This window comes from Xyrauchen texanus, chromosome 7, assembly GCF_025860055.1.
Source record: "Xyrauchen texanus isolate HMW12.3.18 chromosome 7, RBS_HiC_50CHRs, whole genome shotgun sequence".
Taxonomy (NCBI): domain Eukaryota; kingdom Metazoa; phylum Chordata; class Actinopteri; order Cypriniformes; family Catostomidae; genus Xyrauchen; species Xyrauchen texanus.
In genome coordinates this window covers 4815314-4833462 of record NC_068282.1, presented here as the reverse complement: position 1 = coordinate 4833462, position 18149 = coordinate 4815314, and the positions used below count along the sequence as shown (strand labels likewise).

General features: G+C 38.4%; 1 protein-coding gene across 1 annotated transcript in view; it reads right to left on the bottom strand.

Moving 5' to 3' along the window:
* The window catches only part of LOC127646241 (voltage-dependent calcium channel subunit alpha-2/delta-2-like), a 320645-nt gene that overhangs the window by 104782 nt on the left and 197714 nt on the right, over positions 1–18149 (bottom strand). Inside the window, exon 5 of the mRNA XM_052129737.1 lies at positions 1872–1916. Within this exon, the coding sequence (XP_051985697.1) occupies positions 1872–1916 (45 nt within the window). The remainder of the gene's footprint in view (positions 1–1871; positions 1917–18149) is intronic.

Sequence of the window (18149 nt, the reverse complement as noted above, 5' to 3'; positions counted from 1 at the left end):
TTAGTGGAATATTGGCAGGAGCACCAGTGAATATTTGATGTTTCATCTGAACTGTTGCACAACTGGGTGGAGAAAGAGAAGAGTTGGAGAGAAATTCTCTTGGACAGTCAGGTGAGCAAATACCGGTAGGTAGATTTTTCAGTAGGAGGTACTTTTCATATTGTAACCAATAAAATATATGATTAAAAAAACACATTATATTCTGAAATGCATAACATATGATCATGCATTTGTTTTCGTATCACTTCTCGTGTGTGCTCTGTTGTGAAACGTAATTTGGAGTCCAGAGTCGTCGGGGATTCGTCAATAGTGAAATGTTTTGTAATGTGTTCACCCCTGTCGCCGATTCATCGTGTAGGTATTGAAAACGCTACAACTTCAGTGACAAGACAGACAGTTGTGTAATATGAATGGTACCATGATATGATGTCTTTGAAAGTTGTGTAGTGTGTAGGAGCCATTATAAACACAGCTCTCATGTGCGAAATGAACATGGTTACGACAAAAATGTTTTCACTGAATGTGTTCTTGCGTTAAAAATGCTAGAACAGAATGCAGGTGGCTCGAGCATGTTTTTAAAATATTAAGTTGTTTTAATTTGTAACAGCGACTTTGTGTTTTAAATTGACACTGTGTCTTAAAAATGAGGCGTTTATGCACAAAATGCTGAACCCCCACCGCCCCCAGAGATGTAATGGTCAAAGATGTCCGTCTCGCATATGTTTACATAGAAAAACAATGAAAAAAGTGCTTTCGGTGTCAACGCCTCTTAGATGGTAGCCTTATTATGCTGCCTACATTTTGGAACAGCCTTGAGAACATGCCTAATATGCCTTTAAAAGCTGTCTAGGTAGGCAGCATCCTTGGGTTTGGAACCAAGCTTTAGTGAGACCAAACCAGAACGGACACGTCATGGCATTTCAGAGAAATAAGATTACAGATGATGACTCCATTTAAGGTGATGTCAAAGCTGAAACATTTCTGGAGAAGTCTGGGTTTATGTCTGCAATTGAGCATTTGAGGAAATCAACCTCAGTACTGCCTTCCGACCCCTGTGTTTCTCGAGCCGGTAGGTAGCGAGGTAGGGGTCATGGGGGTGGTAGGAGGATCTACCGTCCCCTTGACCACTTTAATGATGAGCGATGTCCTCCAATTAGAGACGCTGACATCCCCTTAAGTGCTGAATCATTAATCATACGCCGTGCATCAACTGAACAAAATCACTCACTGATTTATGACTTCTCGGCCCATACTTTTTCTTCTCTCTCTCACCATACCTCCATTCCCCATCTACCTATACTGCCAGAGTGAAATCTGATATAACGGCTTCTTTCTCGACAAAATAAAAACAATCAAGCAGTTGATGTTGCAAAAGAGACAGTCTGTGACCTGTCACATTTAGAATGAAAACGTACATGAATGTATGATGTGTGGAAGCATGGTGACATTTCAAGAGTTTTAATGGAGATCTAATTTATATTTAATGTTTGGTCTTATTAGAATTTGATAAGAAAAGTTTTTCATAACTTAGTGAAGTTGTGATCCACAAAAGAATGTCATACAGGTTTGGATTTACAACATGAGGGTCGGTAAATCAAGACAGAATTAATTTTTTGGGTGAACAATCCCTTTAAGAGAGAGAGAGAGAGAGAGAAAAACATGATTTGTTTAGATAGTGAAACACTAATAAGGTATCTAAAAGAAAAACAGGTCAGACAAAAACAATTTAAGCTATTAAAGGTATTAAATAAATGACAAACCATTCAAGATCACAGCAGGGACACACAAAAATAATGCTTTTTGCACTAAAATGGTTTTCATCTGAAACATCACAGGAACAATCAATAAAAATACAAATTACTGTCACTTACGTAATCTGAGTCGGCTTTGGAATCGTAGTACTGGATGTCAGTTTCCTATAATAAAACAAGACAGAAATATTAATGATATAAAAGGAATGAAAATTTAATTCTTGTTATAATTACTGCCTTCAGGACCCTCAGTCACCATTAATAACCTTTTGTTGGTGTCATTTTGATTTCATTTCCTTTAGTTCTACAATAAAAAAAAAGAAATCCTTATTAGCTCATTTGTTTCCAAACAAAGAGTTTATAAAACAATAATACAATTACGACCTTGTCCTAAGGGTGCTGTCATGAGATGGTAATTGCCATTTGTTTTGATGCTGCGGATTTGTATGCACTGTAGCATGCCTGTCTTCTATTTTAGATGAATTGGGGATTTGTTTCGGTTACATGAAGTTGCTTGCAGATTTGGATATTTTGGCAGGCAGTAATGACCGCTTAAGGTTAAATTAGACATCTGTTCACAAAACGTGAACATTGTGCCTTTAAGATTTTAAAAAGAGGGTTCTGTGATGTGCAGTACTCTCATTTCTTTTTTTTATTAATTTATTCGGCAAGCAATCATCACAATATTATTGTTCAAACTTCAGGATAGGGATTGAAACATACCCCTAACCCAAAGTGTTAAACTTCAGAATTTAACAGTTCTCCACTGTTTGTGTTACAGACATGAATGTAACCTAAAATGTACCAAGGGGGTGGGTTCTTTAAACGTGAGTCAGAAAGTAACCACCTAGCAACAATTCAAATTTCAGAATAATCACTCTGTGAATACGACGACAGTAGGTCAAAAGATCTGCTTCTGAATTCAGTCTACGCTAACTGAAATTCAAATCACTGCTCCCAGTGGCCGAAGTGGGAAATGTTGTTGAAAAAATGTGAACTTGGGCTGTTAAATAAAAATGTGAAATTAAAATATTCGTCGAATTTAAGAAAAAATGTTCATTCGAATGCTGAAACTGTGCATTCGAATTTTGGATGTGTGCCAAGCACGACTTCAGATCGTTAGCATTCTTGCACTAAAAACGCTAGACACATTCCAACAAATACAGTTTAACAGAAAGCACATGTCTCAAGATGTTCTTTTTAATTAGACACAGCATCTAAAATAAAGCACTCCTGCACGAGATGCTGAATAAACAAAATGTTAACAAAGATGTTTGTCAAGCATGTGTTTACAAAGTTAAACAAATGGATGGTTGCAAAAGCATTTGGCCATTGCATCTTGCTCTTATATAACAATTTCTCAGATTAAGCAATTGGACTTTTAAACACTTTGTCAGGACAAGGAGGAGGGCGTGGCCGGGCAGTGATGATGCACGGCAGGCACTGAATCAGCTAATCAGAGAGAGAGTGAGATAAAAGGGAGCTGGAGGCCCCAGTTTGAGAGAGAGAGAGAGAGAGAGAGAGAGAGAGAGAGAGAGAGAGAGAGCACACACACACACACACACACACACACACACACACACACACACACACACACACACACACAGACGTATATTGCCGTGTTACATGTGTTTCTGTGTTTGGTTTATGTTTGTTTTATGTTTAGTTTCTTATTAAAATGTACGTTTACTGTTCAGCCGGTTCCCGCCTCCTCCTTGCCCATCTTTATCTGTTACAGTGGTGCCGAAACCCAGGAGAGTTGTGCTGTCACAGAGTCCTTGCCGCTCCCATCCATCAAGGGAGCAGCCGCGGCCGTCTGCCTGGAGACGGAGGGGTCGCTGTAGGCCAACGAGAGCCGGAGGAACCGCTGCCGTCCACCGGACCAGCTGCTGTCCGCCAGGGGAGGAGCGAGCTGGCATCCGCCAGAGGGCGGAGGTGAGGTTGAGGACCGGGCAACAATGCACCCGGAAGACGGCGAGCAAGTTCTTCTCTCTCGCTCCTCGCTCTCTTTCTCTTTGTGTCTCTGCTCACCCTTTCCATTTCCCCACGCCTCCCCTCATCTCTTCCAGGTTCACAGAGGCGGGGTGGACCACCTGCTGACAGAACAGCTAGAAGGGCAGGGTCCCTTGCCCATCCTTAACTGTTACAGAGTTCAACTTGGAAATGTGTGTCTTGAGAACTCAAGTTCGGTTCCATTCTGTTGTGTTATGTGTGATTGAACAACCCCTGGCCAGGGCTCATAGTCTGAGCCGCTTCACAACAGTTTTCAGCCGAATACCACTGCTATCTGGGAATATTGCTACACTACATACAACTGTAATAAATAAAAACAAAGCGGTATTTAGCTATTATTATGGAGTCTGGTGTATCATACTGTGTGATCAGTGCAAGTGTAACACCATGTGGACTTTCTATTGAAGCGTTTTCCCCGCTCATTTGACTTTTGACTTAATATGTGAGAATATGGACCCAATGCGCCCTCTTGTGGACTACGGAAACGATGTCAATTTAAAAATCAGCTGACTTTAGTTTCTCTGCTCAATTGACAGCCCTAATGGGAACGTGTGCGCTCCAGTATCCAGGTGTAATATCCATAGGGGGGCGCCAAAAGCAACTAGCCTTTTTAGTCGTAAATAATATAGTCAACAGGAATGCATATATTTTTTATTCTAACCAATACCTCAACTCTAAACCTAACCATCACTAGAGTAAAAATGTATTATGTGAACGCAATTATTCCTGGCTCTCACGGGACTAGAACCTGTGTCTCAGAGGTTAGTTGCAATAGAGGGAAATGCGATCACTATTGAATTGATGCAAAAATGTCTGATGGGGGAACTGTCGACTTCCTGTTTGAACATGTTGTTTGATCACTTGAGAAATATTTTATACCACTTTAATAGTAAGAATAAATGGCATGTTCATTAATAACACGGCAATATACTGCGAAAATAACCTCATGAGTAGTCTAGTATAAATCTGCCTCATTTTGGAAACACTAAAAAGTGGCATGTCTGAATTTCTTCCAAAATAACCATGACAGAATGACTCGAAATAGACTATCAGATGTTCCTTGGACACATCCTGAACATAATTTGTCATTTTATAGAGACGAATGGTACAAAAACTGTCCAAATGTTGTGGAAACGAGAGTGGTGTTTTGGCAGAAAACGCTGTTGTTTGGATTCACATACAGACGGTCTTTGATCTAAACATCAGCGTGGTTTAGTATCTCTCAATAGACGAGGCACCATATGACTGATTGCTGTGTAGGACTGTTTAAACTGGTTTGGAGCGGCATATTCGTCGATCCTAATGCCAGTGTGCTCACACACAGAGACCCCTGCCGTTTAAACTCTCTGGGGGGTCTGCATCTACTCTCGTCCTCTTTTCCTTCTTCTCATTTCTATTTCCTGTTCATGTGGAGGACACAATCTCAAGGGTAAATGTGGTTGATTTTCACTGCTAACTGGATTTATCTTTGTTTATTATTTTGTCTGTTTCTGTATGTTTATTTTCCATCTAAGACCATCCATGCCGTTTAGCAACAAGTCTGACCCTCTTTCTTGCTTTAGTAGAAATGGAAGACTTTATTTTGTATTTCACTTTCCCACAATATTTGGATTTTACTCTTTTCTTCTTTTTCATACCTATATTTTATTTTTAATTTTTTTATCTTTCTGTAAAATGCTAAACTGTAAACTCTAACAGTCATGCCGATAAAGCTTTCTTGACTTGACTACAAGTTTACTAGTAAATTTCACCAACCACTTCACGAAAAAAATACATATAGCATTACATCTGTCATGATTCAATATCCAGATGCATCACAATATAATAATTGGATCTTGATGGAAACTGTGGCAAAACACGCAAGAGTGAATCTGCGTGTTCAGTTTCAATCATACTGTAGGAACATCTGTCTCTCCTTGTCGTTCTTCTGTCCATGCTAGTTCTATTCCCATTTCTGTACTGTGCAGTCCAAACAAACCTGATGCCAGTGTCACCCTGACAACAGTAGTGTCTGAGTGGATCACAAGGGAACAATGGTCAGAAAATGCTGACAAATCTACACAACCATGCAACACACACAAGCGTACCCGCAAACACACACACAGCAGACTCCTGGGATATTGTCACGGAGTGATAGATCAACAGATAGAGAGAGAGAGAGTTCCATTGCTTTTAATATAAAAGCCAGTCAATCGTAAGCAATGACTCTGACATTCACATGCACTTCTAGACCCTATTAAGTAGTGCTTCAGCCCACTTAAATTTCATCTCAGCCCCCTAAAAATCTATGACTTTGCAAAAAGCAAGTAAATCTATGATTGCGCTCTTTAAACAGCTGCAGCTCTCAATAATTTGATGTGCAAGACTGCTTTGGCTCCTACCTGTGAAGACTGACTATAGCGCAAGCCAGCAGCATTCGAGTGCGGTTGTGATGGAGCATATAATTTGTTTGACCCTCTGAATGAATACGCCTTCACGATTCATGAACATGCAAGGTTCAGCATCTGTTGAGCGACTGAAGGATGTCGTTAGTTTAGTTTGGTAATCTCGTTTAACAAGGAGAGAAAGGGGCTGGATGAATTGAGAGTAAAAAAATAACAAATTACATAACAATAACATCAGGATGTAATTGAAACGTATAATTATTTTCAGGCTAATATTGTAGTATTTTTGTTTAGTTTGAGTTGTAGACTTTTCAGCAGTTCACAAAATGACAGATATGCTTTGTTGTAATTTGAGGAGAAAACACTTATTATGTTTAAGCATTCTGCTGAATACTTTTAGTAGATCTGTAGACATTTAAATTTGAATGAAGTATAATTATACTCGTTTTGGTCATGAGAGACTCACTCAAAACACATACTGGCGTAAAAGTGTGATTTACATAAATGGTCTAAATGATCAAATTAATTATGCCAAAATGAGCAATTGTGAACTGATTTTTTGAATGTTTTCAAAAGACTTGAGTTACGAGCCTGTAGAGAGCATCCTGACTGGCTGCATCACTGCCTGGTACGGCAATAGCTCCGCCCACAACTGCAAAGCCCTGCAAAGGGTGGTGCGAACTGCCAGAAACATCATCGGAGGTGAGCTTCCCTCCCTCCAGGACATATACACTTGGCGGTGTGTGAAAAAAGCTCGGAGGATCATCAGAGACTCCAGCCACCCGAGTCATGGGCTGTTCTCACTGCTACCATCAGGCAGGCGGTATCGCAGCATCAAGACCGCACCAGCCGACTACATGACAGCTTCTTTCCCCAAGCAGTCAGACTGTTGAACACTTGATCTATCATGATCAATAATTAGCACTGCACTTTATTCATCTATAATCTCACACTGGACTGTCAACATATTCTCCTCAATATACTACTTCATATATATATATATATATATATATATATATATATATATATATATATATATATATATATATTTCATATACTCCTTACTTATTGTATTGTGTATTGTATATTGTGTGTATTGTTTACTGTACATTGTATATAATTATTGTGTTGTGGAAGTATGTGTACATTTGATTTGTAAATTGTGTTGTGTAAGTATGTTGTTTACTGTAATTGGTATATGTCTCGTCACTGTCATGACTGCTATGTTGCTCGGAACTGCACACAAGAATTTCACCTACTGTTGCACTTGTGTACATGGTAGTGTGACAATAAAGTGATTTGATTTGATTGAAGAGAAACAGAGAAGAGATTTTGGACCAAAGAGGGTGATATAACATTTACTGTAGCCAGGTTGTGGGTAGGACACATAAAGGACGATTTAATGCGGCAGAAGGCAGTCCAAAGTTACAAAGATTTTTGTATTTCAAGAAGGAACAAAGTGACGTTGATGAGTTTGCAGGTTAGTGTATGAAACTGGCGTAACTGCACAAACTGAACGATTAGAAATGGTGACATTAACAGTGTTATGCAATTTCTCTGTATGTAGTCTTGAATAGGTCTTTAATTCAAGCTGTCAAACCACAAAATAACACACTTGTAACTAAATATACATTGTGTAGGCTATATGAAAGATACATATTGTATAAACAATATAATGTATGTTCCAGTGATGGCTAGAGTAACTAATCTTTGTCCTATAATAATGGTTTGGGGCAAATTTAATGGAAAACTATGCGAGTTGCACTATGTGATGCTGCAGAAATGTTATGCTGGGCGTTGGAGGTGTGTGTACCTTTGTAGAAAATATTTGTTACGAATTTAAAATGTGCCATGTCGTCTCCCAGACACATCTGATGTGCGACCCCCTTTGATTTACCCTGCCACTTACACTTGAGCAAAGTTTTTCTGAGAAATATGTTTTAAAAAACAAATACTATTGTCCAACGAGCAGATCGATTTATATCAGCAAAAGTCCCGATTTCTATTGATAATCATTGTGAAAATCTTCCGACTGTCATGTGTGAAAAGGCATCGAACCCAAGCCTAGTTACAATAATATATGTGGTTTGTATAGGTGTTTATTATAGTAAATGACAATATTCTAAATTAATTTGAGCTTAGTCACTCCACCATAGCCTAAAGCTGTTTTTTCCCTGAAGAATCCTACATGTAGACCAGTACATCTATGTTTCCAGCAGTGCATGGGTCACATACTCTCTGAGTATCAAGACATCAAAATCAAGTATGGCTAAGCTAACAAGCAGGACATTGCAATAATCTAGGCGTGATGTGATTAATGCATGCACTAGGTTTTCAGCATCAGCCAAGGTGAGAGAAGATCGGAGGTGTGCAATTTTCCGTAGATTGAAAAATGCTTTTTCACGACAGTGGAAATGTGAGAATCAAAAGAAATAGTTGAGTCAAATAGGACGCCAACATTACAGGCAGTGTGGGAGGGCTTGACATGAACCCCATCAATGTTGATGCAGAGGTCCAACCTTATTACTTGAGCATTAGTTCCAATTATCAGTATTTCAGTTTTATTTGTATTTAGTTTGAGGAAATTCATGAACATCCATTGTTTAATGTCGCTAATACATGCAATGAGTGAAGCAGGAGGAGAAGGTGAGTCAGAGCTGGCATGAGGTAAATTTGAATGTCATCAGCATAGCAGGGAAAGTTTAGACCATGATTACAGATGATGTGACCAAGTGGGAGTATATAGATAATAAACCGTAATGGTCCACGGACTGAACCCTGTGGAACACCTTGTGTGAGAGGAGCAGTGGTAGATTTATACTTCTATATAGTAATGCAATATTTTCTATCAGTGAGGTAAGAAGTAGGTAAAATGAGAGCTGAACCAGTGATGCCAATTTCACAGAGACGAGAGATAAGGATATCATGATAGACAGTGTCAAAGGCTGAGCTTAGATCAAGAAAAATTAAAAAATGTGTAGACCCAGAATCCACAGACAAGAGGATGTCATTAACACAGTGCTGTATGATGTGCGGAAACCAGTGTGGTAAGGTTCATAAAGATTATCAGAATAGAAGAGAAGGAAAAAGAGGGAAAGATAATGACACAGAGTGAGCAAAAATAACTAAATCAAGAATAGAGGGAGAAAGAGAATGGCAGCAGTGGACTATTAATAGCAGTTCTCTGCAACAACAAACCCTCTGGCAGGGTATGGGTGTCTTCAGTGAGCCAGTGGGCTGTAGCATGAATGAGTGTGCATATATATGTAGAGTATACCATGCTACATAGGTCTTTGACAAATCAGGATGTCCGAGGAGATAAAATAGGAAATCTTTTAAAAATATAGTTTAAAACATGTCAATTAAATTTGAGGAAATGTACCATTTGTGGAAACACACACACATATTTACATATACATATATATATATATGTTTCAAATTGTATATGAAATACATAAGTTATAGATGAATTAGAGCTGCACTTTTGAACTACAGTACTGGCCTCTTTGATCCTGAGTGTCCTGCAGCTCTAGACTCTGTGCGTGTGCTTTAGAGCATGTGTACTGAATGGAAGTTACGCTTTGTGAATTCACTACCTCTGTGAAACCGCAATGAGACTACTGCTAAAGACTATTTTGAACAAGGTGGTGTTTTGGCAATTGGAGGTACATTATCCTACTTATTACATTGACATGAAATATTGATTTGAGTTTAAAACCATTTTATTAAGTGAGAAGACAGAGTGACATGTTTAAAATTTGTAAACATGCTGCATTCCTAATGAGACACAAATAAGTGTGTGAGAGAGAATGGGAAAGAGACAGAATGTAAGTGAAGTGTTTATAAGTAAAAATCTAATACATAGATGTACACAAAATCTACATAAAATCAAAAAGCCACAACTGATGCCCGGTCAAAATTGACCAGTGAACACAGAAGATGTAACAATATTTTTTAAAAGGTTATATCTCTAAAATAATTGTATTAAAAAAATCGGAAAAACATTATTATGTGTATTTTGATAGTCTATAGATAGAGTTTGGTTCCCATACTAAAAACCATGTGGTATATAAAAATTATGATCTACCTCTCCCGGCTCAAAAAGGACCTGAACATGATAGAAAGGTTAAAAAAAAAATTATATTAATCACACCAAAGGGGAGATTGTTTCCCTTTAGAAGACTTTATTTTAACCAGTAAAGTCATTTAATTATGTTTATGCTGACTGTCTGTTCTTTTCGGAGATTCAAAGGTTGGATCACAATCCACTTGCATTTTAAGGACCAACACAGCTAAGACATTTTTCTATTTTTCTTCAAATGTGTTTAGCAGAAGAACGAAAGTCATACACATCTGGGATGGCATGAGGGTGAGTAAATGATGAGAGAATTTTCATTTGCTACGTACTGTTCATACTGTTGTGCTCTATATAGTCACTGATGTATCAGTTATCCCTAGTAGAATAAACATAACCCATTGTACTAAACTAAAAAACCTCTCTCTTTCTCTCTACCTCTGTTCACTTTAAGATTACAGCCAGACGACTGGCGATCAGCTTCTCTGCTGTTGCTATAGAAACAGTTGCCTTTGTTCTACAACATAATTTTTATTTGTCCTTTGAGAGAGCAGTCATATTTCTCTACATGTTTTGCCTTCTTGTACTGTCTTTTAAACAGGACAGACACTGACTATAACACTGAGGAAAAGCACAGCTTAGACCATCTTAAATTCCAAAATGGTCAGAAGTGGTTTTTAGATGTGTTCTGTTTCTGACAAACGCTGTTTTTTTTTTTGTTGCAGGATGACCACCCTGACCAATGCATTCTTGATGGGTGACCAGACAAAACCAGCATGAAAATGCCCAAAACATGCAGTACCTTCTGCATACAACCAGTGATGATTTTATTACAGATCATTTACTGAACGCTGATCATCAGTTTAACCAGCTAATCAGGTCGAAACACAGCAGAAATGCACAGAATGGTATAATACTGCACCTTACTGCTCTTAATATTTCTGCCATATGCATTATGTTTAGTGTGCACTGTATGCAGATTTACTGTATGCATGGAACACCCGGCTGTCCTACTAAAAAAATGTGCATGAGATGTAGCATACTAAGGTGATTCTCATGAAACCTGTAAAAAACGTTTTGGTCATATTTAACACCAAATCAATAAAAAAAATGAAACCATATTCTGTGGAAAGAAAATAAAGCCAACATTAAAGACCATTCAAATATTTTGCATTGTGACATTATCTTTAAGACACTAAAGCACAATGCTTTTACTATTGCCATGGCTTTTAATCATGATTCTCTTTACCGCAAAAACAACATCTTTTTTTATTTTATAACAATGTTGAGCAATGATTTTGTAATTAATATAAACGGAAATGAAAGGCAGTACAAAGGGAGTAATACTATGATGTATAAATACTATACAATTGTGAAAATGAGAACTGAGGGGTAAAAAATATCCATAAAAATAGGCTTCATTTTCAATATGCAAAATACTGCACAATTTCTTATTTGTTACCAGGTCCTATTTCTTGACTGGTTTCATGAGAATTGTCCAGTATTGTTTGAAACGTTTATCGTTACATATAGCACACTGTTTCACATACTATTACTATTGCAGCATGCATTACAACTGCAGTATGCAGTACACAAGTATTCCATTTCAAACACAAACACACAAATGATTTGTCACCTGCAACAGACCACATATTGCAACCGATTATTTATCAATTAAACATTGCACAGTATCAATTAATACACATTCACTTCCATGAACACACTTCAAACACTTTTTTTGAAACTCATTTCATCATCTCCTTTCACATATGTTCAGAGATTTCATGACGGGCACCGACACTTTGACATTTAAATTGCAAACGATCTCTGTGTTATCCATGGAGACAGCTTAGAATGGAGCCCATATCTCCTCCAGACCCACACTAATTAGTTTATAATTTCAGTACACACACACACACACACACACACACACACACACACACACACACACACACACACACACACACACACACACACACCCACCCCCCGATCCGATCTTTAAGCACAAACCAGCAAGCAAATTATTCATAGCCACTTTGCTATGTTTAAAATGTTTTAAAATGTTTAAAATATTTTAAATATTTCTCTCTTACTGTCACTAGCACACTCATATGCTGACGAATGAACGCAACTCTTCCTGCAGCAAGCATTTTTACCAGAAAATGACTATGTGAGTGTGTTTCAAAATGCCACAATTGTGTCAAACTCTTTGTTTTTCCACATTTCCAAATATATATACTTTTTCTCAATGCTACATGCTTTATTCTAGTTTGTCTGTATGTGTGATTGTTGTGCTAGGTGATAGTTTAAAAAACATACAAAGTGATAGAAGGCAGACAAAAGATTTTGTTCAATTATAGATGCTTTTTGTTGGTCTTGAGGCAATGCCAGGATAATTTGTTCAGGAATCTGACTTCACTGGTCGTGCTGCAGGTTTTGCTCTGTAAAGAACCTGCTCACAAGAGTCATTCATTCGGGAATCGAACTACACTGGTCATGTTGGATGTTTACAGCTGTAGATTCTAAAGAACCGCTCATTAGAGTCACATATTTGGGAATCGCACTTCCACATTTGCACACTTTTTTCAAAGGGGTGGCCAGGCAGGGGTAAGCGATCAGCGATGGTTTGTTAAATGAAGCTTAACATTGGCTTTGTGATTATTTTTGAGTTGCCACAGTATGCAATAGACTGGCATGTCTTAAGGTTAATACTAGGTCAAAAAAAGGCAAAAAAGAAACGGCTTTCTCTAGAAACTCGTCAGTCAATCATTGTTTTGAGGAATGAAGGATATATAATGGTTGAAATTACCAAAAACTTAAGATTTCATACAAAGGTGTACACTACAGTCTTTATAGACAAAGGACAACTGGCTCTAACAAGGACAGAAAGAGATGTGGAAGACCTGATGTACAACTAAACAAGAGGAGAAGTACATCAGAGTCTCTAGTTTGAGAAATAGACGCCTCACATGTCCTCCGCTGACAGCTTCATTGAATTCTACCCGCTCAACACCAGTTTCATGTACAACAGTAAAGAGAAGACTCAGGAGGACTTATGGGAAGAATTGCAAAGAAAAAGCCACTTTTGAAACAGAAAAAAGAAAAGGTTCGAGTGGGAAAAGAAACACAAACATTAGACAACAGATAATTGGAAAAGAGTGTTATGGATCTTAACCCCATTGAGCTTTTGTGGGATCAGTTAGACTGTACGGTGCGTGAGAAGTGCCTGACAAGACAGTCACATCTATGGCAAGTGCTACAGGAAGTGTGGGGTCAAAGGTCACCTGAGTATCGGGACAAACTGACAGCTAGAATAACAAGGATCTGCAAAGCTGTCATTGCTGCACGTGGAGGATTTTTTTATGAGAACTCTTTTAAGTAGTTTAAGAAGTTCTGAATTTTTTTTTCAAATTGTAATAGTAATTTTTCATGTTATTAATGTCCTGACTATACATTGTGATCAGTTGAATGCCACTTTGGTGAATAAAAGTACCAATTTATTTCCATAAGAGCAAACTCTCTACATTATTACAAACTTTTGGCTGCCAGTGTATGTTTTAAGAGAATTCACTTTTACGGTCTTTCTAGTTGGTTTTCATTGCTTTAATTTGATTTTAGCATTTTATACTTACAATTACATTACTATTATTATTATGGAAATTGTGTGATCGAATGGCATTATCATGAGGTGCAAACACTTTATGTGCAGGTAACATTCTTCATTTAAAAGCATATTATTTAAAATCACTATCCTTTTATCTATCTTTCCCTTTCTCCTTATGCCTTATTTCCTCCTCATTTCTCGTCTTTTGTCACTTTTCTATTGGCTGTCAGATCATTGGACCTGAAGGCAGCACAATCGCTCTGTGAATATTCCAATCCTTTGACAAGGTGAGGGGATGTTGTCCCATTGCATTGTGGGTAATACGGTTCTCTATTGTTCTCTGAAAGGGTTCCATTGAAGAGTCTGTGTCTAGCGGCAGATAAAATCACATCACTGCATGGACACATGGTCTGATAACGACACGATTCAGAGCAACATGCATTTACAGACATGCACACACACACATAGCTTAAACTGATCTGGATTGGGGAGGCAGGAAGAACAATCTAACAGATAAAGACAAATATAACTGGATTTTCACATATCTGAACAATATTTGAGTGGTGCTTTCAAGTGCAAAACTTGATGCTAGAATGTTCTGGATGGTTGCTAGGGGATTGCTTGCTGGTCAAAGTCAACAGAGCCCATCCCTAAGTCTCGATGATATTCTGATGGGTGTTTCTTCAACTTTGGGCACTTTTAGCACTGTGGACTTCTAGAGAGTAAAGTCGATGGAGTGGTGGTGGCGTAGTGGCTAAACACAGGGCTGTTAATCAGAAGGTCACAGGTTCTAACCCCACAGCCACCACCATTGTGTCCTTGAGTAAGGCACTTAACTCCAGGTTGTTCCGGGGGGATTGTCCCTGTAATAATTGCACTGTAAGTTGCTTTGGATAAAAGCGTCTGCCAAATGCATAAATGTAAATGTAAGTCTCCTTAAAACATTTTTTCAGACTCTCAATAGTTTCTTTAAATTGTGTTTAATAGAATTCTGTGGGGGAAATGAGAGTGACTAAAATGTAATTTAAAATGTTTCTGAAATAAAATAGTCAACTCCTTTGTATTGCTAAGGCTAATTTCAAAGCAAACATTTTATGTATCATAAATACACACAATTCTAAAATATTTTCACACTTTTTAGATTATTTGTCAAAACAATTGCAGCATGATTGGAAATGATACCAAATAAAAATATTCTGCCCGCAAGTGATATTTACCCTTTTTTTATTTTTTTTTTCCAAATTTCACTTATATTTCATCTCAATAATGCTCTTCACTGACACTTTTGTCCACCTGTTTAAAGTACACTTACATAAAAAAAAAAAAAAACTTTATTAGGTGTAAAATTGTTTGGTGTGTTTGAAATGATGCTGTGGGACAGTCATAATTTTTTTAAAAATGTATAGAAATAATTTTACACAATAAATAATTAAATTAGGACTGGGTATTGACACAAATTACCCAATTCGATTCGATTCTGATTCATATTGTTATATTTGAGTTATAACGTCCCTTTTGCACACATATGAAAGAAATTCTTAGGGGATCTTTTAACTAAGTATAATATGAAAATATTAATTAGACTAATTATATTTGATTCGTTTTTCATTATTTTAGTCACATTTGAGCTTTTTAAAAATGAGCAAATCCATGTATTCAGTCAATAAATATGATATTATATTGCATGTATTATATTTTGTTACATGTTTATGGTTTAATTGCATAATTTGTACTATTTAAAAGTGTTTACATTGATTTGTTGAACACGTGCTAAAATCGGTACTGTCTCTTTAAGTGAATCGGCATTTTGGTAAAAAGCATCATTAAATTAGCACGTTACTGAGAGAGATTCCAATGGCTTTATTTCATCTGTGCTATGCGTGATTAGAATTACATTTTTCTTTTTTGTTGTTTTTGATCAACAACTGACTGTAAAGAACAGAAAAAGTATTTAAAGAGACAATATTCAATGACAAATCGGTTGCATGGATCTTGTCTTTTGAACACACACACACACACACACACACATGTTGTGTTTCCATGTTTTATGGGGACTTTCCATAGACATAATGGTTTTTATACTGTACAAACTTTATATTCTATCCCCTAAACCTAACCCTACCCCTAAACCTCACAGAAAACTTTATGCATTTTTACATTTTCAAAAAACATAATTTAGTATGATTTATAAGCTGTTTTCCTCATGGGGACTGACAAAATGTCCCCACAAGGTCAAAAATTTCGGCTTTTACTATCCTTATGGGGACATTTGGTCCCCACAAAGTGATAAATACACACACACTCACACACACACACACACACACACACACACACTACCTACACAGAACAATTTTTTGTCACAGAGTTAGAGCGAGACAAAGAGACCCCAAGAGCAGAGGAAAAGTTCAAAGGATTTTTTAATAAATATTCACTTCAACTGTGCTGGCGAAGACTGAGGCCCACGGCACCAGCTGGAATAGCGGGAGAGGTTTGTGGATGCATGCCCGCCATGGCCGCACAATGGGCAAATCCACGAATAGTGTATTCATAGGCGAGTGTGTGCATTGTGGAAGTCAGGAGCTGATTCATTGGAATCCTCCGTTGAAGCGTAGTGAGGTGCAGAGAACAGTACCAGCACACTGGCAGGCAATCACTCTCCCAACACATGGGCAGAGACGGGCAACCAAACAGATACACGTGACAGGACCAACTAGGCAGAGAGACTGAGGTAAGTACTTCACATCAAACAGCTTTCTATAATGAAAGCACAACAATCACTACAGACTACATTCAACCATCCAGCAAAGAACATGACACACGAGGGGATAAAAATATGCAGGAACAAACAAGGGACAGGTGCTGCTCGCCAGCTGAAAGTTGGTATGATCAGCATTCCTATGGAAACAATCAGGGTTCTGCATGCCAGTGGAACCTGAAACGTATGAGGGAGAAAACATCAACATAACTGGAGTAAAAATAAACAAATCATGGAGCATGAGTGTCCAGATCCCTACATAGACTGAAACCGAAACATACATGAAGTCAGGATCCAGACACCATGCTCCGGACATGAAACAAGACAGACTGAAGAGTGCACAGGGGTAACTCATAACCGGATCCGTGTGCATACACAAAGAACATACATGTAACACAAGAGAGACAGAACGATGATGTCACGGTCTCGTCAGATAAAAACCCAAGCTGACCGAATGAGGACCGTGACATTACCAAGAGTGCATGGCAGTAACTCACAACTGGACCCGTGCACTCACCCAAAGAACATACATGAAACGCAATACAGAACATGGGGCGATGATGTGACATTTTTACTCTCTACATGCAGCGAAAGGATCTCGCTGCAGAATACTTTACCACTACACAGCACAATTACTAGTGAGTGAAATGTAAACATTTACCAGCCAGTTGCCAAATATATACATTTTATAACATGGCACGAAATTTGGTTTTAAATGTGAGTGGGTTGCGCATAGAGTAAAAGATCGATCTTTGGATTTAAGAATCAACATTGAGATCATTCAAATGAAGATCAATGTTTTACATGCTTGTTCAATGAACCATAAACAATTAATGAACATGAACCTGTGGAACAGTCATTAAGACTCTAACAGCTTACAGAAGGTAGGTAATTAAGGTCACAGTTATAAACACTTAGGACACTAAAGATACCGAGGGTCCCTACTCATCTGTGTGATCGTGTCTTAGGCGCATGCTGCATAGAGGCACGAGGACTGTAGATGTGGCAAGGGCAATAAATTACAATGTCCGTACTGTGAGTCGCCTAAAAGAGTGCTATAGAGAGACAGGAAGGACAGCTGATCATCCTTGCAGTGGCAGACCACATGTAACAACACCTGCACAGGATCAGTACATCCGAATATCACACCTGCGGGACAGGTACAGGATGGCAACAACAACTGCCCAAGTTACAGCAGGAACGCAACAATCCCTCCATCAGTGCTCAGACTGTCTGTAATGGGCTGAGAGAGGCTGGACTGAGGGCTTGTAGGCCTGTTGTATGACAGGTCCTTACCAGACATCACCGGCAACAATGTCGCCAATGGGCACAAACCCATATTTGCTGGACCAGACAGGACTGGCAAAAAGTGCTCTTCACTGACGAGTCGTGGTTTTGTCTCACCAGGGGTTATGGTCGGACTTGCACTTATCATCGAAGGAATGAGCGTTACACTGAGGCCTATACTCTGGAGTGGGATCAGTTTGGAGGTGGCGGGTCCGCCATGGTCTGGGGCGGTATGTCAGAGTATCATCGGACTGAGCTTGTTGTCATTGCAGGCAATCCC